This window comes from Pygoscelis adeliae, unplaced genomic scaffold, assembly GCF_000699105.1.
Source record: "Pygoscelis adeliae isolate BGI_AS28 unplaced genomic scaffold, ASM69910v1 Scaffold207, whole genome shotgun sequence".
Taxonomy (NCBI): Eukaryota; Metazoa; Chordata; class Aves; order Sphenisciformes; family Spheniscidae; genus Pygoscelis; species Pygoscelis adeliae.
In genome coordinates this window covers 1,673,629-1,698,352 of record NW_008825160.1, presented here as the reverse complement: position 1 = coordinate 1,698,352, position 24,724 = coordinate 1,673,629, and the positions used below count along the sequence as shown (strand labels likewise).

General features: G+C 48.7%; 1 protein-coding gene across 1 annotated transcript in view; it reads left to right on the top strand.

Annotated features, from left to right (window-relative positions):
- The window catches only part of PLXNA4 (plexin A4), a 442,850-nt gene that overhangs the window by 308,282 nt on the left and 109,844 nt on the right, over positions 1-24,724 (top strand). Inside the window, exons 5-6 of the mRNA XM_009328687.1 lie at positions 20,701-20,824; positions 24,149-24,302. Of these exons, the coding sequence (XP_009326962.1) occupies positions 20,701-20,824; positions 24,149-24,302 (278 nt within the window). The remainder of the gene's footprint in view (positions 1-20,700; positions 20,825-24,148; positions 24,303-24,724) is intronic.

The following is a 24,724-nucleotide window of genomic DNA, read 5'->3' as shown; positions in this document are numbered from 1 at the left end:
TTCTTCCTCGCCCTCTTCAGCAGAGTCTTGTTTCAGTGCTGGGGCTTGAAGGTTTATTCACTTCTGTCTAGATAGCCATGTATACCTTGTGTGCATATAGTTACAAACCTCACACATTAACTCTATTCAAATGCTATGTAAACTCATATCCACACGCTTTGATGCAAACAGGAGCTCTGTGGGTGATTTCTTCTCCATACTGATCTCTCTTTCCTTCATGCACCCATGGCATATCTGGAGTCGCAGCCTCTTTATGGCTGTTTGCTCCTAGTTCAGTTGTTCTTGCTCCTTCTGGCTCACAGCATCCTCCCTGTGCACCCTTATTCTCTGCTGCACAGTGATTTTTTTTTGCATCAGGGCAGGGGACAGTGACAAAAATAATTTTTATCCCCTTCTTGAGAAGGTAATAGTTGGTTAATGTCTCTAAATTTCATGGAGACCTCCAGAGGAAGGTCCCAGTTGCTCTCACTCTGAGGAGTCCCCCATGGGGACTTTCCTTCCTCATCCTTGTCTTGGTTTAACCCCCCGAAACCAGGACAATCCTCTCCAACAGGGGCTTGTTTCTTAACTTCAACAGCCTTTTTTTTTTTATCACTGTGCTTACTGCGAACATATTAAAAACAACAACCACAAAGATGACAGCCTTTCTGCTCGAGTTGAGAGAGGGGAAAAGTTCCCAGTCCCAGATAAAAGGCGGGCAGGGAATGAACCAGATCATCTGTCTGTCTGTCCATCTGTCTCTCTGTCTGTCTGTCTGTCTATCTATCCATCCATCCATCCATCCATCACATTAGTATCATGCATGCGTAATAATCTTGGTTGTAGAAGACATATTTTGAGGTACCTCTTCAGTGCTTTCCATCAGATTAGAAATTTATTCAGAATAGAGTGAGAGTTATTGGTGAGCTTGCTGTTGTGTGGATGCTCTAATAGATTTTTTATTGCACTTTCCATACAGAGATTGCAAAACCTCAGCCATCCTAACGCTGCATTTACTTCATCAATTCTTGTGACTGCTAATGCTGACGCTATACTGTTTGGCAGCCTCCATTAAGAATGGTTTGCCCCGTGATATTAACAGGCAGTGAAGCTTTGTGCTGATGGATAAAGCGCGGTGTAAAACCTGATTGGAATCAATCAGAGTAATTGTCTGGATGTGTGGTGGTTAATAGGAAATGTCCTGCATATTATTGGCTGTTTTATATAGCAAACAGATTAGCTTTCTGCTGCCTTTTGTGGCTCACATCCTCTCCTGAGCCGCTGGGGGAGGTGATGGATCTGCTGGGAGGCTCAGGAGACACTGTGCTGGCATTGCATCCTGCATCAGTCTAGGAGACACGGAGCTTGGAGAAGAGCCCTGTATTTTATATTTGTTTAAATGACTATTCTGCATTTATGTCCATTGCTAACAACTGGGCAAAGGGCAACCGTCAGCCTGCTTCATGACCGATGCTAAGCCCAGGCCAGGGCTTTGGGAGGCAATGTGCAGCAGAGACCAGAAGCAAGACTGAAGCAGAAGGCCTCTGAGTCTTGTGTGTGTTGCAGACTCACACACTGGCAATTAAACACAATATTGAATCCGTTCAGGTCAACCTGATGTCCTCACAGCTGACCTGCTGGTCTGTGTTTGGAAGAAAGTCAAGAGAGACCCACCAAGAGCCTATCATCCCTCAGCATCTGAGTGTTGGCCCCAGTTCACATGCAGAGGCAGCCTGGGAGGACTGAACGTGAGCAAGCCCATGCACAGCATAATCTGATTCAGCCAGGGACCAGAACAATCCATCCTGAAACCGGCTTCACAGACAATAGCAAGGCATTGTGAAATGACACTCACACCTCAGAAAGACCTAGACAGCGCCTGTCTGATCAGACACTCTCTGATCAGGCAGTCTAGAGCCGGGCTAAAGCCACTGTGGTTGCAGAAAGCAAGTGGATGATAGCACCTGGCGTATTTACACATAAACCAGGAGCAGCCTTGTTTTCCACCATCCTCTTCTTCTGAGAGAAGCTTAAAGCACATAAAGGTCACAGCTTCCTCATCGAAGCATCTTCTTTACTCTTCTCCCAAGTAACTGGCGATGGGACGAGAGGAAATGGCCTCAAGTTGCGCCAGGGGAGGTTTAGTTTGGACATGAGGAAAAATTTCTTTACTGAAAGAGTGGTTAAACATTGGAACAGGCTGCCCAGGGAAGTGGTTGAGTCACCATCCCTGGAAGTATTTAAAAGATGGGTAGATGAGGCGCTTAGGGACATGGTTTAGTGGGCATGGGGGTGTTGGGTTGACAGTTGGACTCGATGATCTTAGAGGTCTTTTCCAACCTTAATGATTCTATAATTCTATGATTCCCAGTCACCAACTGCCTGGCAGCTGTGGGTGCATCCTCTGCTCTATGGCAGGAGGACACCGTACCCCCAAATGTTACTGAGGGTGTGCTTGGAGAGGGTCAGCAACTCAGTGAGGATTGGGCTTGCTCAGGGCAGTTCTTCCTGGGCAGCCTCTTGTTGCTGAGGACTCTCAGCTTTATCCCTGCCATGAGGATTGGGTGTTTTTTTCTCTGTTTTGGTGCATTTATTGTTAGTAAGGATAATAAATCCCCACAAAGCACAGGGAAATATCACTTGTGTTTCATGAGTAAGGGACTCACTCTTGCCCAAGGTCATGAGTAGTGCTTTTAATTTAAATTCAGTGCTAGAAACTTCTGAATCCCTGGGAAGAGATCTTTCTTACAAACAGAACTGCTGATGCTGGCTGTGCAGGCGGGAGGAGGGAGGGAGAGGCCAGCTCCCCTTGGTGGTCAGAGCCACGGGTACCACCTGAAGTGCAGCAGGCTGGGATCCTAATGAAAGAGCTTTTCAAGCACTCGTTTCTTTCCTCAGTGAGTAGAATACTATTAACCTTTAAGGCAAAATTATATTTCTTGCCTCTGGGAAGCAGTAACATTTTACTGAGCTGCGCTGGGGAATCAGGTAAACACTTGTTAACTCTCTCCAGCCCCATTTCAAGGCCATATCGGGGCGGCTGTGTGCACGTGTGTGTGCAATCCCTGCCAAGCAGCTGAGCAGAGCTCTGTGCTCAGGAACCCAGAGCTGCTGGAGATCCGCTGTTCCCTGCTGCAATTCAGCCTGCATGTTCCAAGCTCTTTGTTCACTAACTGGTATTCAGTTGAACCCACGGTCCTGGCGTCTCGGGGCCGAAAGCTCTGCATTGCTGTTTTGCCATTTCCCAGGTCCACACAGTTGTTGGGCAACAGGTCTGACTTCTGATGGCTGAGGACATGGTGTGTTGAGAGTCAGGCCATAGGACACCATTTATGAACCTGTACTGTGATATCTCTCAGCTGGGGACAAAGCTGCTGTATGTGGCACTGCTATTAAATAATGCCATGGAGGTGAGCCCTGCTGTCTCTGAATTGAATATCCAACCGTGTTTAGAAGCTGCTTCACCCAACAAACTGCTTGTTGCAGCTTTGACAGTCTAGAGTCTTTGACGAAGTCTTGTCTTGCCCTTGGATGGTGTGTGGGGTCACAATATACCGAAGAGACATGTATGTTTTGCTGCCAGGGTGAAACAGGCTGGTGTTGGCTGTGAACGCCACTGAGCATGCATGTGTGCTTTGAACAAGAGCTTCTAAACCTGTCAAGTGCTGGGATCTATTCCTGAGAAAAAACCTAAAGAGGACTAAAAAGTGAGATCCCTCCTTCCTTCCTTCCTTCCTTCCTTCCTTCCTTCCTTCCTTCCTTCCTTCCCTTCCTCCCTTCCTCCCTTCCTCCCTTCCTCCCTTCCTCCCTTCCTCCCTTCCTCCCTTCCTCCCTTCCTCCCTTCCTCCCTTCCTCCCTTCCTCCCTTCCTCCCTTCCTCCCTTCCTCCCTTCCTCCCTTCCTCCCTTCCTCCCTTCCTCCCTTCCTCCCTTCCTCCCTTCCTCCCTTCCTCCCTTCCTCCCTTCCTCCCTTCCTTTCCTTTTTCCCCCCTTTCTTTTCCTTTTGTCTCTTCCCCAGTGCATTACTCCAGCTCGACGCTCACTTCCAGCCAGTGCTCTCCACTGGACCTGCCCAACACCAGGCGCCGCGGGTTGGGCGGCCAGGGGTAACGAGGGGGCTCTGAACTGCTTGAGCCTTGGCAGGAAGAAAGCAGGAGCCACAATCCGAGGACAAAGTCAACACCTTGGGTGGAAAATTAAATCAATGAAGCAGAGTGAGCCAGGAAGCAAACGATGCAACGGCAGCAAAGCTGGCTTCCAAATTGAAATGTGTTTACTGGGGATTGTCCATCGGCTTGGGGAGTTATTATTTCCATTTCTTTAGTTATGAATTAATTTCTAGAGAACTTAATCATCCCCTCCCTTCTCCCCTCCACAACCCCCTCTTCCCTTCTCCTTCCAATTTTCCACTTGACTGGGGATTCTCTGACAGTGAAAATTCAGGCTCAGAGGAGGTCCATACAAGCTGCTCCATTAGACTGGATAATCTCATTGGAACCAGTGGCTTGAATAATAACACCTTCACCTCATGCACTGCACCAGATTCAAATGATGCTTAACACCCCGGGCTGCGGGGACGGCTATGGCAGGTGGAGGGGTGGCTCGGAGCCTGCACCAAGCACCTTTGTCTCCTGGCTCTGCCAACCTACCCATGCTCCCGAGGACACATCTGCAGTCTGAGATAAATGCTGGTCCAAGCTTCCTCTGACGCCAACACGTCTGCACCGTCAGGAGCAGAGGCATCCTGTGCTCGGCAGCTCTCTGCACAAGTGGAGCCTAGACCCACACTGTATCTGAGTGATGAAGGTTTTCGCTGTCTCAGTGGGTCAGGGATGAGTGAGGATGAGCACGCTACAGCCTGTCCCACCAGCTGATGTCCTGACTTTTCCTCAGCAAGTTGTACAGGTTGGAGTAGGATCATTTAAGTGGGGCTTAATGCTATTCAACCTATTGCCAAGTCTGCCCTTTACCTTAACAACATAAGCATGTAACCTAGACCTTTTTATGCCACCATCTTGCTACATGCAGCACATAGGCCTGACTCTAGATCCAACCAGGCTCAAAGAGTCCTCACCCTGTTTTACAACCCATCTGAGAGCACAAATATACCATGGGCTCCATTTCTGCTGCCTGGCCTTTTCCTCACTGCGCAGTGCCAGACTATTGTCTCCCTTCCAGATGTAACTAAAAACCTGGGTCCTGCAACCAACCCATAAGATGGATGGTTTGAATCCAGAATTCTGGATTGGATGTTATAGGGTTGATCCTGAAGGACTCCAAGTCTAGCAGGACTCTCTTTCTCTTTGCCGGTACAGTCGGGCTTTTGTCCATCAAATATTACCTTGTTGGGAGAATAGAATCATAGAATCATAGAATCACTAAGGTTGGAAGAGACCTCTAAGATCATCAAGTCCAACCGTCAACCCAACACCACCATGCCCACTAAACCATGTCCCTAAGCTCCTCATCTACACATCTTTTAAATACTTCCAGGGATGGTGACTCAACCACTTCCCTGGGCAGCCTGTTTCAATGTTTAACCACTCTTTCAGTAAAGAAATTTTTCCTCATGTCCAAAAGACATGAGAAGATGTGTCTCATACAGGTAGATCATGCATGAGAGCCAACACCATGAAACTGCACTTGAATTCCTGTCTCTTTCAGCATCCCCAGCTCTTTCCCACCACCTACCCACACTGGATCCGCACTATCACAACTTCACAGCCTGTGTCGGAGCATTGCTGTGCACTGTCACAGCCAGAAGAAATAATACCTTCTCATGGTGACACCTATCACAGCCACCAATGCAACCTGGCCATTCTGCACACCCAGTAGTCTCAGAATTGCCCAGAGAGGAGCACCGTGCAAGTTTTGTCCAGAAACAGCATGCTTTTAAAGGGAAGGAAACTAGGAAAACCTGTGTGGGAGATGGACACCTGGAATGTATAATAAATGGCTCTATTGCCGTGCATCTGACAACCCAGCCTGATGGAGGTCAGTCACAGCGCCACAGCAATTTTTCAGCGTTTAACCCATCCCTTCCAGCCATGCACGGATGAGGGGAAATTCATACATCACGTGCCAACAGCCTTTTCCTTGCAGCTGGAGCATTGGCTGAGACCCCCAGCAAAGCCGCAGGTCAGGGAGTACTTTCTTGTGGCTCGTGGTGTGAGGGGCAGGCTCAGTGGGGTGTGCCAGACAGGACTAGGAGCTCCTCGTGTGTTTTAGGGGAATAATGCCTGAGCACCTCCTTTAGGCTGAATGGATAAAGCAGCAGAGGGATGAGGTAGGGTTCAATTCTAGGGTCGTCTGAAGTCCTGGTCCTTTTGTTTCTTATGGGTTGGCTCTGGGTGGACTCTTGCTCAACTCCAAACCGTCTCTCCAGAGCCAGCTTGCTCTCCTTGCTCGGTAGGCAACCACTGTAGAGGGAGCTCAGGCTGCCTGATGTGGCCCTTAGTGTTCAGTAGGGAGAAAAATCTTACAAGTAGAGGAACTGAGCTTCTTCTCTGACTTTTTGGCTGGAGCAGGTTTGGGCAGAGAAGGGCAGTGAGACCAAGATTAAAATCCTTCCTGCTCTATTTTTCCTCTTCTTCCTCTGCCCCCAGATTCCCTTTCCTAGTGCACAGTGTGAAGGAGCTGAGCTGTGAAAGTCAGGATGAGGCATACTTTGAGTAGGGATTTTATTGTTATTTGTGTTGGAGTTGGGGTGAAATGCTGACTTAGGTAGTTGGGAAGCTCTAGCTCTGACCAAAAGCCTGTGCATCAGTCACGTGAGGGCCTGAAAACTACCACATAAGCACATTTTATTGTTTACTTATGACCTATGAGACAATTCACCTGTTGAAGACTGGGCATCCAGCTCAACCTATGCTTTTTCCTTGCTCCAAAGAGACAAATGCCCTAGAGATGGACTGGGAACTTCAGACATGGTCTGAGTGGGGTTGATGAGACTGCATGGGTGCCTGTCTTCTTCAGGCAGCAAATCCCATCACAGTGATTTCACATCACATGGAGAAAGCCAATCCTGGGCTAAGAGGTTCCTCAGCTTATTTTTTCCCCAGTGAGGCTTAACTCTCCACTTGGAGTGCCTCTCCTCTCCAACTGGAGCCATGGGGCAGCCAGATACCTTCCTTTCAAGGTCTGCATGGTAATGGGGACTCAGTGTAATTCTCTCTGTGCTATCCTGTGGTTTTTTCAGGTTTCTAATTGTACTGCTGCAAAGCATGGGGAAAGTTTGGGCCCGGAGGGAAGAACTGTCTCTGCCAGCAGCAAATACCGGAGCTACAGCTCACGTCATTGTCTGTTGGCTCTGTTGCCAGGGGACATGGGCAGATGGACGGATGCACACAGGCAGGAGGAGGGAAGGGAAGCAGCTGAAGAGTGACGTGAAAAAGGAGATATTGATGAAGGTCGAAAGGAGCAGTGGGGAGGGAGAGCCTGGTTTGAGAAACTCTGTGGGGTCCCCTATGCCCTGCACCTTTCTAGGTAAAACTGTCTGGGGCAAGGGATTTCTAGAAGTGGGGGATTTCGATAAACAATGTTCAAGCCCGATCAGTCTATCCTGTAGAAATGTTTTCTCTCTTCTTGCTATGCTTCCCCAAGTCAGAACAGCAGATGCTAACAGCAAAAGAGCAATTAAATCACATGCTGGCTGAGTCTGGCAGTGATTCATTATCTGTATAAGTGGGGGACCCCTTACAGTGTACTTCCCATGGCTCCCCAAGCCTCCCTGCAAACCTCCTTGAACACAGATGCTGTGCTCCTCGTTTGCAGTTTCCCTGCCCTGTTTGTCCTTTCAAAGGTGAGGCTGAAGTGGCACCAAAGCCTCCCACCCACCTTTTAGGACTCCTGGGTCCTAAAAGACCCAAGACTGCTCACTGCAGTCTTGGCAGCGAGCGATTCATGGGGAAATCTCAGGACCACTGATTTGGATTAGCTCTGATCTCTGAGCAGCGCACTCCAAATTTTATCTTTCTGGAGGCACGGGCACCTCGCATCGTCTTCACCAACAGATACTTGGCATTTGGGCCACGGTGATAGGGAAAAGACCAAATACATTTCTCTGGAGTTACTTGAGAGAAGCTCCCACGAAGAATTTAGGGATGATGTTCCCAAGCATCTAAATCAGGTCATGAACAGAGAAGTTCATCCCCTTTGAACAAAGTATTTGCATCAGCCCTTGCAGAGGAGAGCATGTAGGAGCACGGGAGAGCGTAGGTGTTATCTACTCAGGTTCTGGGGAAGACACTCACAAATATTATTAGCATGAATAGGAAGCGCCATGATAGGATGCTCTCTGGGAAAAGTAATTTTGTTCATTAATTACTTGCCTTATCTAGCAACCTTTTTCCCTTTCTCTCGCTTTCTTCTTTTTTAATTTTCTTTAAAATGACTGTAAGTGAATTCAGTGCTGGGAAAGTTATTTTACTGTCTCCTCAGAGACAGAAGCTTGTATTACTCAGGTAGCCTTCAGCTGAATCTTCAGGGGCTTTTCCATCTTCATTTGAAGCCCAGTCTTTTATGGGCAGATGGCAAAAGATGGTTCCAAGCAGATTCCTGTGATTTCTTTCTTGTGGACCACCTCAGTGCTCTGGACTGACTGCAGTTCATACGCGTGCCTTTCTTCGGCTTGAGTTCTGCCTGCTGCTCGTGATTTTGTGCAGTGATTCTCCTCCTGCCTTTAGCTTCCAGGCTTGTGTCGTGCCTGGTTAGTTCAGCAACAAAAGGTGTCATAGGGCTGTGATTTAAGGCACAGCATAGCAGAGACCCTGCAGCTTCAGAGATGTCCTTTCCTTGTGTCTTTGACCCTTGCAGGAGGTTGGAAAGGGCCAGTGGATGAAGGCAGGTGATACCCATCCTCCTGTTACTGTAAATCGGCAGATGAAGAACTCTCTAAGACTCAATCTGGAGTTTTAGAAAGCAGGCATTCTTTATTGTGGCGCCGGGTGCAAGGTGGAATTTCCACAAATCAAGCACACCTACGGCTAGATCACCGTTACATTTATACACAAAAATTATAAGGTAGTACACTCCCAGTTACAATGATTGGTTAGTGATTTACATATAATTATAATATCTGCTGTGTCATTCTCTTCTGTTACTACGCTTGCGCGGGGGAAGGGTCTTCACCTGGGCAAGGGTCTTCTTGACCTGTGGGTGTATTTTTTAGTATTATAATGAAGGCAGTTCCCTTCAGGACACCTTAAAAGTAGGTTTTGTTGCCAAGTTGACCAGCTGGATCTCTACCTTGCCACGTTGTCAAACAACTCATCCCATAAACAATAGAACCTAAAGGCTCTGGTTATGATCTGGAGAGTCCAGAGAATAGAGAATAGAGACTTCAAGCAACACAGCCTCAAATAATAATTAACACATCAACCTATACATAATGCTACCATAAGGGCTAACTTACTAGAATCAAAATGTTCTTATAGTTGATTATTTCATAACCTAAAGATTCAGTAAAACTTAAGATCATCTTCAACACTCCCATACGTCAAACACACGTGTTGGCTTTTTTCAGACTGCTTCTACAGCGGGGAACAGGTTTCTTCCAGGGACCAGCGTGTTTCCAGCACAATTCGTGCTAGTCACGGCTTCAAGTGAGTTTGCAGTGTCAGGTGGGAGTCAACAAATGCCACTGTTCGTCAGGGCAGCCGAGCTTCACGACACCGGTCTCACTGGAAACTGAAGACAGTGAAAGTAGAATTGCCCAGGCTGAAATGCCACCATCATCTGCAGCCTGAGGCTGGGATCCACCTGGAGCCAATTCCTCACCCCAAAGTTGTTCAGTCCCGGAGGCTGACTGGTGCTGCAGAGCTTGTTGGGGCTTTTTGAGGTCTCTCTGAACATGATGGCTGTCATGAGAGGAACAGAGCCTTTCTGTAATGCTGAGCAGGACCGGGTGAGGGGTTTATTTCCACACCACCTTCCACAGACCCCCTCCCTCTTTTCCACACTCTCCTCCCCCTGTGCCAGCAAACAATTTCCAATTCTTCATCGGACAAAGGCTCCAAGTTTCCAGGGATTTGCATGCGAAATGCTCCCATTCATCTCAGGCTTGAATGAGCCATCAAAATGCTCATCAGGGATCTGCCTACAGAGGCACACACATGTGTACACACAAATCGATTGTCCGTGGCTGCACCCCAGCAGCGCGTGAGCTGGTGTGGTCCTTGGGCCACCTCTGAACCTTTGTTCACAGGCGGGGGAGCAGGTTGCATTCGATGGGCCTACTCAGGGCCCCCCAGGCAAGATTAGCACGGACAAGACAATCCGCCGCTCTGGAAACTTGGGGAGGAGGGAGTGAGGGGAAGGAGAAGAGACATGAAATCCCCCAAACGCAGAGGGGAGGGATGTTGTTTATGGAGTGCCTGGCTTTGTAGGGCGGGAGATGGAGGAGTAAATCCCTTGCACCCACGCCCCGCGGGGCTCCGGGGGTGGGCTTATTCAATTGCTGCGATACAGGGAGGAGCCCACCTGGGGACAGAGATAACGGGCGGGCGGTGGGATTGCCGTTCTGCAGCATAAGCCGGGAGAGTTATCAGGGCAGAAACTTGGCTTCTATTACCATGCATTAGAATAGATTAGCAGGCAGAGCAATTAGCATCCTCACTCTATTTGGCGAAGTGACAGGGTCGGTGGCGGCGGGCAGGAGGCACGCGGGGAAGAGGCAGCATTGGCAGGGTGGTGTTTCCCTCCTCACACTGCAGCCCAAGGCTGGAGGGGACTTCTGGTCTTTCACCCCAGGACTGTCCCCGCTGGGACATTGAAAAGTGCAGGGGTGGGAGTGAGCTTTGGTTAGTGGTCTGAAACTTTTTCTGGCTTGTGGTCCTGAAAAATTGTCCTGGGGAGATGCAAAGCTCCAAACAGTGGATTTTAGCTTTCTTGAGTTACCTTTCCCATGTGTCTTTGAGAGAATCCACAGAACTCTGGGTTCCAAAATACCACCAGTTAAAAAACCCCACTGCTTTGGCTTCCCCAGGCCACCCCAATGGCTTTTTTCACATCTTTGCCCACGATCAACTTTGATGCCCAAAGAGCAGGTTTTTCAGGGAGGCGAGCCTGTTTGTGGTTAGAGCCAAAGATGAAAACAAGGGTCCAACTCCTTCCTCAGATGCACGTGAATTTGCTGAGAAAGCTCTCATGGCTCCCCTCCTCTCCCCTCCTCTCATGGCCAGGTCAGGTTTCCCAGGAATGATCCTGTGCATGTTCTCAGCTTGGATTTGTCCTTCTTTTCCTGCAGCATCTCCTGCCTTTCTGTCCTGAATGGAGTATCCCAGGCAGTGGACAAAATTTAACTCCTTCATGCCAGGGAGAGCTAAATTTTAGCTATCCTCTGACAGGGATGGAGGGCAACCTGGAGGCCAGAACGAGCAGACAGGGAGGGATGGCTATCCGCCACATCACCACATAAAGTTTAAGGTCAATTATGTCTGCGTCTCAACATTTATGGCATTCCTATTCTTAGGACACCAAGGGAACCCGGAAATCTCAAAACATTGCTAAAACTGACATTAAACTTTACATATGAGTGGGACTGAATCTCCTTCCTTTTCCTGACTCCAGCCAGAGAATTGCTTTGGCCCCAGCAGAGGGATAGGCAAATTTCATCTGCTCCCTCCTTCCCCAGCCTTGCTCCCCCCTTGTGATAAAGCCATCTCAGGAGACACAAAGCCGGCTCCACACATTGGTCAGACTTTAGCTAAAACAAACCTCTTATCACAAACCTCAGATCCCTTCAATTGCTCTGTTCCTGTCTCATCTTTCTTTCCAACTGGGAAACCAAAAACTTTCCCCCAATAAAAAATGAAGCTGTCATATTGCATCTCGTCCTGCAAGAGGGACCAGACTACTGAGACTGATTCAGACCATCACAGCCGGATAGCTTGAATATTGAGCCTCCTGGAAATGAATGTCTCTCTATGTCCTGCAGTCCCTTTCCCGGACTCCTGTCCCCAGCCCTGGCTGAAAATGCCATTAGGAGGGTTTGTTCTTGGCTTCCACTGAGCTCCCTCTGCTGACCACCTTGCAAAAGGCATCGCCGACCTACCTGGCTGGTCTTTGAGTAGACATCCTCTCTGGCCTCTAAGCAACGACCTCGGGCAGAGTAGGGACAGGGCATCTTGGGCGATCCTCTGTGCAATGTTTGTGCTGGGAAGGCAGGCTGGGGAGACAGGTAGGACATCAAGTGACCCTCTTCCAGAAGCTGCCTGGGTTTGCGTAGAGCGGAAAACCCAAGTGACGCAGTGATGCCAGAAGTCTCCCTGTGACCTCCCAGGCTCTGTAGCTTGCCCCAGCTTTGCCCGGGACACAAATGCTGGTGTGGTACAAGACCAAAGACTTTGAGGATCAACCATCCTTATTTCATCATTATTTCATTTTGGGGGAAGCGCCCCTTCCCCTTGGGGGCAAAGAGAGCTGCTACTGGGCCATGCCTGCACCCCCTGCTAGATTCCAGATTCCCAATTTGTTGGTCTGTGCTGAGCTGGGGACGGGGGAGCCTCTTCAGTTTGACCCTTGCCAGCCACCTGCAAGTGCAGCCTGCCTCATCATGGGCTCTTGCTGGGCTGGGAAATCTCAGATTTCCCCTTGGAGGTGAAGAGATCGAAGAAATGGAAAATCATTGTCTCTTGCCCTGTCTTGCTCCAGGACAGCTGGAAGCATCTGAGCTTCTCAGGGTCTGCAAATTGAGACCTAAATAAGATTTCCCTGAAAGTTTCCTTTCATCCCCTCTACCCTCCTCCATGGGAATTTTCCTGAACTTTCTCCTCGGATGTATCTATCGAACACACCTGGGCAAAGAGACCACTGAAGGTGGCAGAAAGGTCAGACCGTGAAGAATGGGAAGGGGTAGGAGTGCTTGTGGCTCGGACCATGGGGTTGTTCACACCAGCCCTCCACATCGCTGTCCTCACAGAGAGTCTGGGACGTGCAAGCTGGCTGCTGGACCCTTTGTCCCCACCTTCCTCCCCTTTCCCCATGTCCCCATCCACGCTCCACCCAGGCCCCTGTTCTCTTTCCCCATATCCTATTTTCTCTTGGTTGGGCATGAGGAGATTAGGAGACACATGGCAACTGTTGTGATAAGAGTCAAGGAGACAGACAGACAACCTGAGAAGAAGAGAAGAAGGCAGGACCAAAAGACTGGGTGCATTTGAGGGGAAGAGCTGAAGAGACATGAGAAAAGCACGGGCAACTGTGTCCGAGCACAAAAACACAGACCTGGGAAGGGGTGAGGAATGGGATGGGGCAACATCTCCAACTTGCACAAGCTGAGGACCCCAGTGTGGGCGACCCCACACCACCACAAAACGCCTAGCAATGAACAGGTTGGGGAGGCAAATGGGGATGACAACAAGAAGCCTGTGTCCCATCAAAACGTCCCATCCTGCCCCGGTGGCCTGTCCTTGCTGGTGTGAATGGGGTGTGCACTGGCTCCCACCTGCCACCTCGAGTTTACCAGCGCTGGTGGGAAGGTGTAAGGAAAGGGTAGCTGTGATTATTCTGTCAAAGGTTGAGTGAATTTGTCCCCTGTGCGAAATGTCACTGTTTGGAATCAGAAAGGAAAGCTGAAATGTCAAAACCTTTTGCAAAACAGCAATGCCCGCAAATTACCTGTTCGGAGGTGGTGGAAGGGTATCATTGTGGTTTGCTGAGCTGACCCAAACCATTACGCTGTCTCTCATGCTGCTCCCCCCCACCTTTGGCATCAAATACAGACGCTTCATGTCCCTCTTCTTCCCTGCGAGGCCATCTCATTGGCCAGATGATGAGTCTTGGAATGCAAAAGCAGTCAAAAGAAAACTGCTGTGCATCAAATGGTGAGGCTTCTCCAAAAAGGATTAATTTGTTTGGATTTCATGTCTGGGAATTCTTTTTTTTTTTAATGGTAAGATTATTTTTTTTCCTGAATAAAAAAATTGTGTAATGTGCTAATTGCCATTTGTAAAAAAAAGCCCTCTGTTCTCAGTAGCAATGTCTGATCAGATCCAATCACCACTCTTTTGTCTTGAAAATTGTTTTTAATTGACAAAATTGCACATAAGACCTTTTCCATTGCCAGAAAACTGACATTTTTTTTTGTCTTCTATTACAAAAGTTGGATATTTTAGTCTGCTTCTGGGAAAATGAAGGAAAAAAATAAGAAAACAGAGAATGAAAATTTTCTCCTTTTTCAACAGCTATGGATATAAACAAGAAAGATTCGGTCAGGACTATATGCTGTTTTTCTGACTGCACTATTTCCACCTCTCCACAAAAAAAAAAAAAAGAAAAAAGAAGAAAAAATGATTTACAGAAACTTCCTCCTTGGCTTTCTCCTCCAAGGACTATTTGTCCCTGTCTATTTTGTCCACTCAGAGTGTCAGTTGGTTTGGTCTCCAGCAGGGACCACCAGATCTGCCTAATGGTGTGAATTAGCAGAACAACTTTCCACCTCTCCCTGAAGCCCTGTGGCCCTGGGCCACCGCGTGGGTCTGTGGAGCAGCTGAGCACCTCTGACCCTGCAAGTCCAAATTATAAGAGAAACTCACTGCATGACCTTATCAGGGTTTTGCATGTCTTAGAAAATAATTACCACTAGAAAGGCCAGGCACAAGGGCCATCGTGCCTTTTAAATGCATTTAATTTGCCATTACAAGTGATACTAAGGGCTGCCTTGCTGGCAGGTATGACTAAGGGAAAAGCCCATAGCTCATAGGGCTGTGAAGTAGTTTGACCCTAATGAGTGGCCAGAGAGAAGGCTGGAGATCTTGGTCTGTAGAGCTCTCAGTGCAGCATGTGTCTCCATCCTGGTGCAAGAACTGGGAGCTGCAGAGCTGCAGGGGTGTCCTGGCTCAGGTCCTAAGAGCATCTGCAGCTCTGCCAACCTCCGAGCACCCTGCTTGGGAGGGGAGAGCACACCAGCAACTTCTTCTCATTTCCCCCTGCTAAGAAATCAGGAGTCACCCAAAGCAAACTCAGGCATCTCAGACAGTGGTGGGATGGAGAGATGGACAAGAAGTGGGAGGGGCAGAGAAATATCCCCTTGGAGGCACTTGTCCCACCTCACCGCTCTCATGAGGGATGGCCTCAGGTAGCACTTACTTCTTGGCATCACAACTCCCCTGCTCCCTTCCCTCTGCAAACAGCATCTTTTCCCCAGTTTTCTCCCCCTCCCCAGCCATCTCCAGCCTCCTGAACCAAGCTCTATCCCCTGTAGATGTTGTGATCACAGCCACTTTATCACCATTAGCCCAGATCCCATGAGGTCTGGATGGCAAAGACACAACCCCCAGGTGGGAGGAAGGGGAGGTGCAATGCTCCACAGAAGTACAAGAGCGACTCTTCAGGGTAAACCGATAGGGTGGGGATGAGGGTCTGCAGGACTGTATGGTGAGCGTGCAGCAAGGTTCAGGACCCCACCATGTTGGGCATGGAGGAAGCAAGGATACAGCCAAAAAAAAGCAAGATGAAAAATAAAGATAATGTTTTTTGGCTTGTTGGGGGCTTGGGATTTTTTTGTTTGTTTGTTTGTTTTTTGTTGTTGTTTTTTCTAGAACAGGATGGTGGAGATGTGTCTTTACGGAGAGGCAAAGGCAGGTGAAAGCATGTGCATGGCACACATGCCTTCTGTTAGGCTGGCAACCCTGCAGTAACATGATCTGTTTTCCACTCTGTGCACAGGGAAAACAAAGAGCTTACAGGTGGAGGAGTACCCTGTTTGACCTTTCTTGTACCTGGTCTATCCAGGTGCATGGAGCTCTTAGAATCATAGAATCATAGAATCATTAAGGTTGGAAGAGACCTCTAAGATCATCGAGTCCAACCGTCAACCCAACACCACCATGCCCACTCACCCCCCCCCCGGGGCAGCCTGTGCCAATGTTTAACCACTCTTTCAGTAAAGAAATTTGTCCTCATGTCCAATCTAAACCTCCCCTGGCACAACTTGAGGCCATTTCCTCTCATCCTATTGCTTGTTACTTGGGAGAAGAGACCGACCCCCCCCTCGCTACAACCTCCTTTCAGGTGGTTGTAGAGAGCGATGAGGTCTCCCCTCAGCCTCCTCTTCTCCAGGCTGAACAACCCCAGTTCCCTCAGCCGCTCCTCATCAGACTTGTGCTCCAGACCCCTCACCAGGCTCGTTGCCCTTCTCTGGACACGCTCCAACATCTCAACGTCCTTCTTGTAGTGAGGGGCCCAAAACTGAACACAGTATTGGAGGTGCAGCCTCCCCAGTGCCGAGTGCAGGGGCACGATCACTTCCCTGCTCCTGCTGGCCACACTATTTCTGATACAGGCCAGGATGCCATTGGCCTTCTTGGCCGCCTGGGCACACTGCCGGCTCATGTTCAGTCAGCAGTGGGTCTGTGCTCAGCCTCTCCAAAGATTTCTGGGCTTCAGATTAACCCTTCTAACCTTGGACATGTAGGGACAAACTCTGGAGGTGGTGGAGTGAGTCTGGGCTTGGTTTGACCAAGCCCTAGCAAGGCAGAAGAACCCTTAGCATCTTGTTGTAGAGGTGGAATAGCACCTTACCCCTCTGCAGCTGGTGTCTGCAGAATGTGGCTCCGGCAGGTTGCTTTATGTCCCAGATGGCAGACCTGGGACCTAACCATGATCTCTTGGGTCCCCGACCAGGGCCTTCATCTCATCCTCAGGAGACCTGGGCTTTGCTCTGCTCTCTGGCACACATGTGTCTATGCCTCAGTTTCTTGTCTCTACATGGTAATGTTTCAACCTCACAGAGGTGTTGTGAAGTTTAATTAGCTCCAGACAAAGCCCTTTGAGATCCTCAGATGAGAGATGCTATAGAAGCACAAAGTATTAATTTAACATTATTAAAATAATTGGTTAGTGGATGGTGAACGGAGGGTTAGTGTTAGTGGTATTTATTCTTAATGGGAGATGAGGAGGAAATAACATTCCTCATGGTTCAGTGATAGGACCAGTTTCTAGCGTTTGTACTAATGGTTTGGACAGAAGCAGGACACTTCTTACAATTGTTAAAGATGCAGCTGATAATGAAATAGCAGGTGTTATTAAGACGTACAGAGAAGTGCCGTGTCTACACCATAATCTTATGCAAATAAGCTCAGGAGTGGAATGTGCTCTTTTAGGTGTCTTAAGTGTAATGTGATGCCACTGGGTGGGAGTTACGCATCAGCTAATTGTAGCATGAATAGCACTGAATTAGGTTATATGGCAGTGGAAAGTGATCTCGGCATATTGACAAACCCCGCATGTTAGTTACTGATATTTTATTAAAGCGAAACAGTTACTGGCAGCGCAAGGTATTTTTTCTGCATAAGACGTAATAGACGCACCAAATGAGAGTGCAGCAGAGTCACAGCAATCTCCCAGGGCCCAAAATACACGCTGACTCTCAACAGAGACAACTGAAATGATTAGTTGGGCTTGGGATATTCCATTATCCCTTTCACAGTCCATCTGCCGTGTGCAGGCAGCTGCCTTCCAGGTGACCACTTTTCTAAGGCAGGCACTTGTGTCTGGAAGTACTTATTTATTAAAAGTCCCATTTGCCTTTATTTACAATTTGCTGAACTTACTTTTTGGACCGTGATGTCCCCTCTGGGCAGCTGCCTTCAGCGGCTGGGTGCTTTGCCATGTTTGTTCCTGCGTTTCGGCCAACACCATTCAGGGATTTGAGAGGCTGATGCTGGAGGGCAATACTTTGCTCTGCGCACGCTGAAACAATTTTCTCTGCTGTTTCCCCCCAACTCTTGGGGGAGGGCAGAACATTTTTGGCAGTGCAGAGGAAGGCCGGAGGGAGAAGGTTACTTTATGACAGGTCTGTACCTTTTTCTGCTCCCCTGAAAATCCACCGCATTTTGCCTCTGAAGAACCTCCGTTGCAGGTGCAGGGCAGACACCTGGGAGAGCGTGGTGTGTAAACCCACAGGATGCTCCACGTGCTCCAGCTCAGGATAGATAAGGTAGTCAAGGAGCAGGAGATAGGGGAAACCAAAAAGCTCTGCAGAAGAGCCCCCATCACTCCCTTCTGCCTGGACAAACCTGCAAAACCCACTGGCAGGTGGCTGGATCCCTTTAGTCTTGATTTATGCAGCAGCTGGGATCAGTTACCTGGGATGAATTATGCTGTTAGGTCAAGGAAGGGGTCTGTGATGTTGACTCAAGAGCCTGAACCCTCCCAGTGACACAGACCCCAGCTCGGTTTGGTTCAGCTTGGCAGAGCTCCCCCATCATCAGACTCAGGCATCAGGCACAGCTGGGTGTTTTGGGGTTCCCCCCACCCCTTTGTTTTAAATTGAGAAATTGCATTGAAAAAGTCAGACAAAGTCAAAAGTTAGGAAGTGGTGGAATTGAGGTCAACCATGGAAAAAAGGAACAATAATGTGTGATCCTGTAATTAAAGTCTGGCTTGCAGTGTGTCAGTGCAGGGAGCAGATTTAGGAGTGCAGAAGCTACTTTCAATCTGGCAGTACTTAGTTCCCGAGAGCCTGACACTGCAACCTTAACCTTATATTAAAACCAGGCTTAGTTTGGGTTGGGTTTTCATCATTTCATTATTTGGATGGCAACACACCTTACAACAGATATCAAGGCTACAAGACGCATCAGTCTAATATAGAGTGAGTTTTTGGTCTGAGGAGTTACATGTCTTATATGTGTATGACCAGTAAACAGCAAGATAAGACGCTGATTATTGTATTCCTGCTTAGTGGCGGGGCTGGGAATACAAACCACATTCCTAGATGCTTAACCTACACCCATGTGTGGCCCTCCTGTGCAAATGTGCTGGATGTGTTTGCAACCTACTGTGCTTTTACACTTGAACTGAGCCTGGGTATTTGCCCGTTTAATTTTAGAAAATCCAGACATTTCTGTCGCGCTGCAGCTGGAGGAAATAAATGGGAGGTAGTGGGACATCTTGAAGAATTCGTGCGCTTGTGTTTTAACACTGAGCCCAAAAGGGTTTCCTTCCAAGCTGTTCTCAGGAGAGGAGTTCCCACGCCCTGCAATCTTTGATGGGATTGCTGTGTCTATTTGTTTTATAGAATTGCTTACAAAAATCTCAGGTCAGTATTTTGCTGTGGCTTTCGTTCCGCAATAGGGGACTTACGGTTTTGGGAGTAGTTAATCAGCTATCCGTCCAACCCTCTGGAGACTGCACGTTTAAAATTCCTGATCCAGCATGCAGCAGTGCTAAAGGAGACTTAATGGGATGAAGGCTCCTAGGGAACGGAGAGTGGGAGCTGCAATACTGCTCTTGCTTTCTCAAATCTGCAAAGCAAACCGAGGGCGTGCTGAGAATGGCAGAGATCTCCTTTTACGATTACTGCCGCTGGAAATACAAAACTTTCCTCTACCAGAAAGATGGAGCAATTTGAGTTTGAAATTGGGGTGCTCATTTTATCTATCGTCAGCCACTAGAGAGAAGTCAAGCCCTAAAGTTTTAGGCCAGACCCCAAGTTTTGTAATATTCAGGCTCAGCCATATATTGGGTTGTTTTTGCACGTATTGCCTTAGATCCCCCCCCACCTGCAAATCCCCGTGCATATGGGCACGATCTCTGCTCTAGGGAGCAAGGACACTGAGGGGTGATCTTGGAGCTAACCCTCCAGCAGCCCCCTGCATGCTCTCACAACTAAGACTCCGAAGTCTGGGAGTGGGTGAATAATTTAACATCCACAATTAGTCTTTATAGCTGATTTTAATGGGGGGTAATAGCACTGCTAATAACAAAATCCATTGAAGACACCCTGTGCAAGTCCATAACATTAGCTTAATGGCAAAAGGTAATTGGCATGCAGTTGGAGCTGTCCTTTTGTATTAACCCTGTGGATTTCTAGGCAGACATCTTCCTTGAAGTGATGGCCTTGGCAGCACATGTGGAGCAAAATACAGATGTGTTTTATGCTAAGCAAATGCAAATCTGGAATGGAACAGGGCGCACCGCTACCAATTCACATTGCTGGCTGTGTTTACACCAGGCAGACAGGACAAGAGACAGTGACAGTGCTGAGAGCACTGATAACAATTACTGCGTGGTGTAAGCTTCGTGGGCTTGTGCAGCCACCACTTCGTGGTGCCACGCACCCACCACTTTCACTGAACTGTCACTAATTGGGAACACCAGAATTTTAAAAATTCAACCATGGGCACCGCTAGTCAGGCACTTTCAAACCAGATGCCAAAACCCCCTTAATCTGCCAGGGACTCCTTAGCAGTTGCTGAGCAATGGATTGGAGGGCTGCCCCTTCCCAGCAGAGAGGAACCAGCAGCCCAGATGTACCACAGATTTGCAGTCTCCTCAGCAGGGCCAAAGAGCATGGGCTATACACAGCTACTCTAAGAGGACATCTCTGCCTAAGATGTCCCACTGCTCTTGGACAGGACAGTTGTGAGGGCTGTGAGTTTGCCCAGGGGAAGGTTACACTGTACCTGCTCTGTGGGTAGAGAGACAGAGCATCTCTAGAACTGTGCATTCTACTCAAGGGATGGGGCTTTCACCCAACACCCTTCCTCCTTTCATGGTGTCCTTGCAACTCTCCAGCCTGCTGAGCGATCCCACGGCTGCTAGTACTGGAGTCGGAGCGCTCCAGAGCATGAGTGTGGTTTTCCAGCTAGTGCGGTCCCAAAGGGTACAGTGTTGACTTCCCAATGAAAATGATTGCTCCTCCCATGTCCCAGGGTTGTCCTCACCCTCGCAGCCTGGCTTTGTGTTAACTCTGTCCCTCTCTGTTCCCATTTGCTCAGGTGCACGAGGAAGGAGCGGTGTGAGCGCTCCAGCGAGCCTCGGAGATTCGCCTCGGAGATGAAGCAGTGCGTCCGGCTTACCGTGCATCCCAACAACATCTCCGTCTCCCAGTACAACGTATTGGTGAGGAACGTTAATCCTTGTCCCCCTCAGGTTTAATCTGTCCATGCAGTCTGACAGTCCCAGGTATGTGCAACCTGGGTTCAGCACGAGTGGGAAGGACTGGCAGCTTGATGCAAGAGGTTCTCCAGAGGCCATTAATTTCCCCAGCAACTTTTCTGGCACAGAGAAAGATTTGCCATGGGAGGACATTTTGGCCTTGGTTATCCCCTGTCTAGAAGTGTGGAAGAGGCTTCCCTGTTTGCTGTGAGGAGCTGAGGGTAGGTCTGAAGGGACCTTGTGCCCTGCAAATGTTGTGTGCATACAGTGTAGTTGTTTACTTCCTTGGGAGAGGGTTTTGTGTATGGCTGGGCATGGACTTTAGGCAAGGGACATCATCACGAAATAATGAAATGACCTTCTAGGATAAGGACAAGGGAGGGATACCATGTGTTATTTCAATAAGCTCCAATTTTCTATCATCTTGGGTGGAAGTGTGTCTTTCTTAAACCACCAAGAGCTCCACCCTGCTGCAGCTCCAGCACCGAGTATGCAGAGCAGAGAGGCAGGATGCTATGCACAGGAGCCTAAGGCTGACAAGGTTCATGGTCTCTTGTGACCTTCCTCAGCACAAAGTTTAGCTTTTATGGCCTCGAGCTACTCAAGTAGTTTTTCTGGGCTTGAGGCAAGAAATCTCTGTTGAAGATTTAACCAGTTTGTGGTTTCTCTCCTGACTCATAACAACAGTACCGTATGTGGTGAGATCCCAACACTCGCTGAGAAGGAGGCAGAAACCTATTTCATTCAGGCTACTAGGACTCGGTCTTTTTGGCCATACTGGAATCGGGCTGGAATTGAGCTGATAACACAGGGCCCAGAAGCTCAATCTCTGGATGAGTTGTTCACTAGCCCCACACCCTGAAAGGTCTAAATGGTGTTGCTCGAGGTGCATCTGCCAGACATCTTTCAGGTGAGAGGTTTTGGAGTGCTAGGGTTTCTTCAGTGATAATGAAATCAGCCTTTCAAAACCTGCATGTCCAATCATTGCTGCTTTGTTTCAGCCTCTTAACTTTGCTGTGACTTTACTTTCCTAGGCTTCAAACAAAACTGATCTGAGACATCTTGAGTCCTTTGTTCTTCTGGGAGTTCAAGGTTTCTTTTTCTTATTCTCTCAGTAGTCATTGAATTCTTTCATGTTGGAATAAATCCTGGGGGACTAGCTGGCTCAGGGCGATTGAAATTGATAACGGAATAAAAGACCTTTACCTCTAGGTTACTCTGGCAGGGCAAGTCAACCCAGAGCTGCTGGGATCAGAAGTTGCCATTGTCTGACTGTTGCCCAATAATCTGCATGAACATTTCCATGGGAGTCTGAGCCCAGTCCCAGGTAGACTGGTGTCCCAGCTCATCCACAGTCACCACAGATAGTTCCTTGGCAAATCAGGAGGGGAGCACCAACAAATGAATGGCTGGTGGTGTCCTTACTGAGTCTCACCTGGGTTCTAAGCAAAGGGTGAATGATATTGAGTTCTTGTCCACAGAGGCAGAGAAGGTATCTGTGTGGCCAGACAATGTTTTAGACTTTGGGCACTAGCAGGTACTTGGAAAATTGTATCTGAGTCTGTTTCAGTCCAGGGCTGCTGCTCTGGGATCTCTGAGAAGAGATATTTGTTGGGGGAAGGCTCCGTTCTTCCCTCATCACAGCAGCTCCAGAGGAGGTGTGTGGGATGTAGGACTTTTTGTCTGTTCAGAGTGTGCACTGGCTCATGATGATTATTGCCAAGCGCTGCTGGTCTATCCATTGGTGTCATCTTCTGCATGGCACACCTTCATTCGGCATTGCCCATGCTCAGAGAGAAATATTTATTAAGCAGAATAGTTTCCCCTTTTCCATTGCTAGCAGTGTATTAATGAGCAGGGAGAATGGATTTATCCTGAGTGCTAAATCCATCCCAATAACCAAAGCTTTTTCCTACTCCCCATCCAAGACCAAAAAAAATTGCCTTTCCCATTGCCATTCCCATTGCCTGAAAATGAACATACTCTCACAAAGGCTTTATGTCAGTGAGGGCTAAGGCCTGTCTGCTCAGCCTTTCTCCCTGATGGTGCCTAGTGTGAAGAAATAGCTCCAAGCCTTCTCTAAGTGAGGAAAACACAGTGTGGGGGAGCAATAAGGATTATGTTATGTTATCGTCCTCTCCTGCTTTGTCACCTGGACTGACCTCCTCTGTTCTTTGTGCTGGTAGAAACAACACTTCAGCATGCATTTGTGTCTCCTTTCAGTGACTGTCACCTCAGATGGGGCCTCAGCTAGCTCATGGAGGAGGCAAGTGTGGAGACCATCTGCATTTGTGCCTGCGTCAAGTGGCTGGCTCTAGTGGTTGGTCACAAAACCTCTAGATTTATACTAACTAGTATGTCATCAGCAGGTGCCAGAAGTACCCTGACATGCCTCTCTGTGTTCAGACATGGTCTAGTGGGTTGGGCAGGACCCTCAGTGATGGAAAGCAGTGGTGCAGGACCTTAGCTGGTCTGGGAAGTTAGCAGCATGAGGGTCCTTCTCCAGAGGATAAACATGGTGGAAACCAGCCATGAGATTCCTTTCCTTCATGACCAAGGGCAATGACATAGCAATGCCAGTGGGTGTTGGGAACTCTAAAAACACGGGCAATTTCTTCTTCACAGCTTTTTTTATGTATGGCAGCCCAATAGAGCATGTCCCCAGGGCCAACTGCTTCTTTGGTGGGATGGGCAAGAGAGGTTTGCTGTGCCTCTAGAGACAGTGTTTTTTTGTGGTGGACTGAAGGCTGTAACTAGACTCTCCTTACACAGGAACTTGGTGACAGAGCGCTCCCCCATCTGCTGATGCTAGGAGAGCAGGCCGTAGAGTTAGACTGGAGCGCTACAGTTTCTCTGTAGTCTGCAGAGTGCCTCTTGTGAGTAGTGGTCACCTTCCTCAGAATCCGCGTGCCTTGGGGCCACCAAAGCCCTGGTCTTCACAGCTGGCTCCAAAGACTCCCTGCCTAACCTTACACTTGCATGACAGATAGTGAGCACTCCCTCCTCTCCACTGACCCAGCCAGCACTGGGATGCAGTGCAGTTGTCCCTGCATAGCCACGTACCACTTGTGTCGGCATCAGCATCTCATCCCCTTCCCCCTCTGCACACACATCCCTCTCCTCAATCGCTGCTTTCTGTTGAAGGAGGATGCTCTCTCTAGCAAGAGGCTCTTTGTCCAACCTCTCCAGTGTAATTCTCTCCTGCTGTTCCAGCTCTGTTGTTTGGCTTAGTATTCTTTCTTTTCTTTTTTTCTATCTTTTCTTCCCTCCCTCCACCTTTGCTTGCAGCTGGTCTTGGAGACCTACAATGTCCCCGAGCTGTCAGCAGGAGTCAATTGCACCTTCGAGGACCTTTCGGAGATGGATGGCTTGGTGGTGGGCAGTCAGATCCAATGCATCTCACCAGCTGCCAAAGAGGTGCCCCAGATCATCACAGAGAACGGTGGGTATCCCACAGCTCCCCCGTCTGCACCATTTCTCCCTCCTTTCCTCACCCCACACCCCTGTGTCTCTCCTTCTGCTTTCTCCCAAAGCAGAGTTTGGCTCCTGGGAGCCTGAGGACAGGGTGTGCAAAGCACAGGGAGCAGGTGGGACGCTGTGCTGGTACTCACTGGTGGAGCTGCGCAGCAGCACATCATACCATGAGTTGTCTGAAGGTGTGTGTATTTATGTGTGCACATGTGTGTAAGCGTTGTGCTGCAATACCAGTACCTGCATTAAGGTGCTTATATGTGTGATAGTACGTGTTTTCAGACTGCCACCGAGTGGCAGTTGCATATATCTAGGAAAGACAAGAGATGGATGGGGGATATTCGCTCACCTTTTGCCCAGGCTGGTGTCATACAACCCAGGGAATGAAGCTGT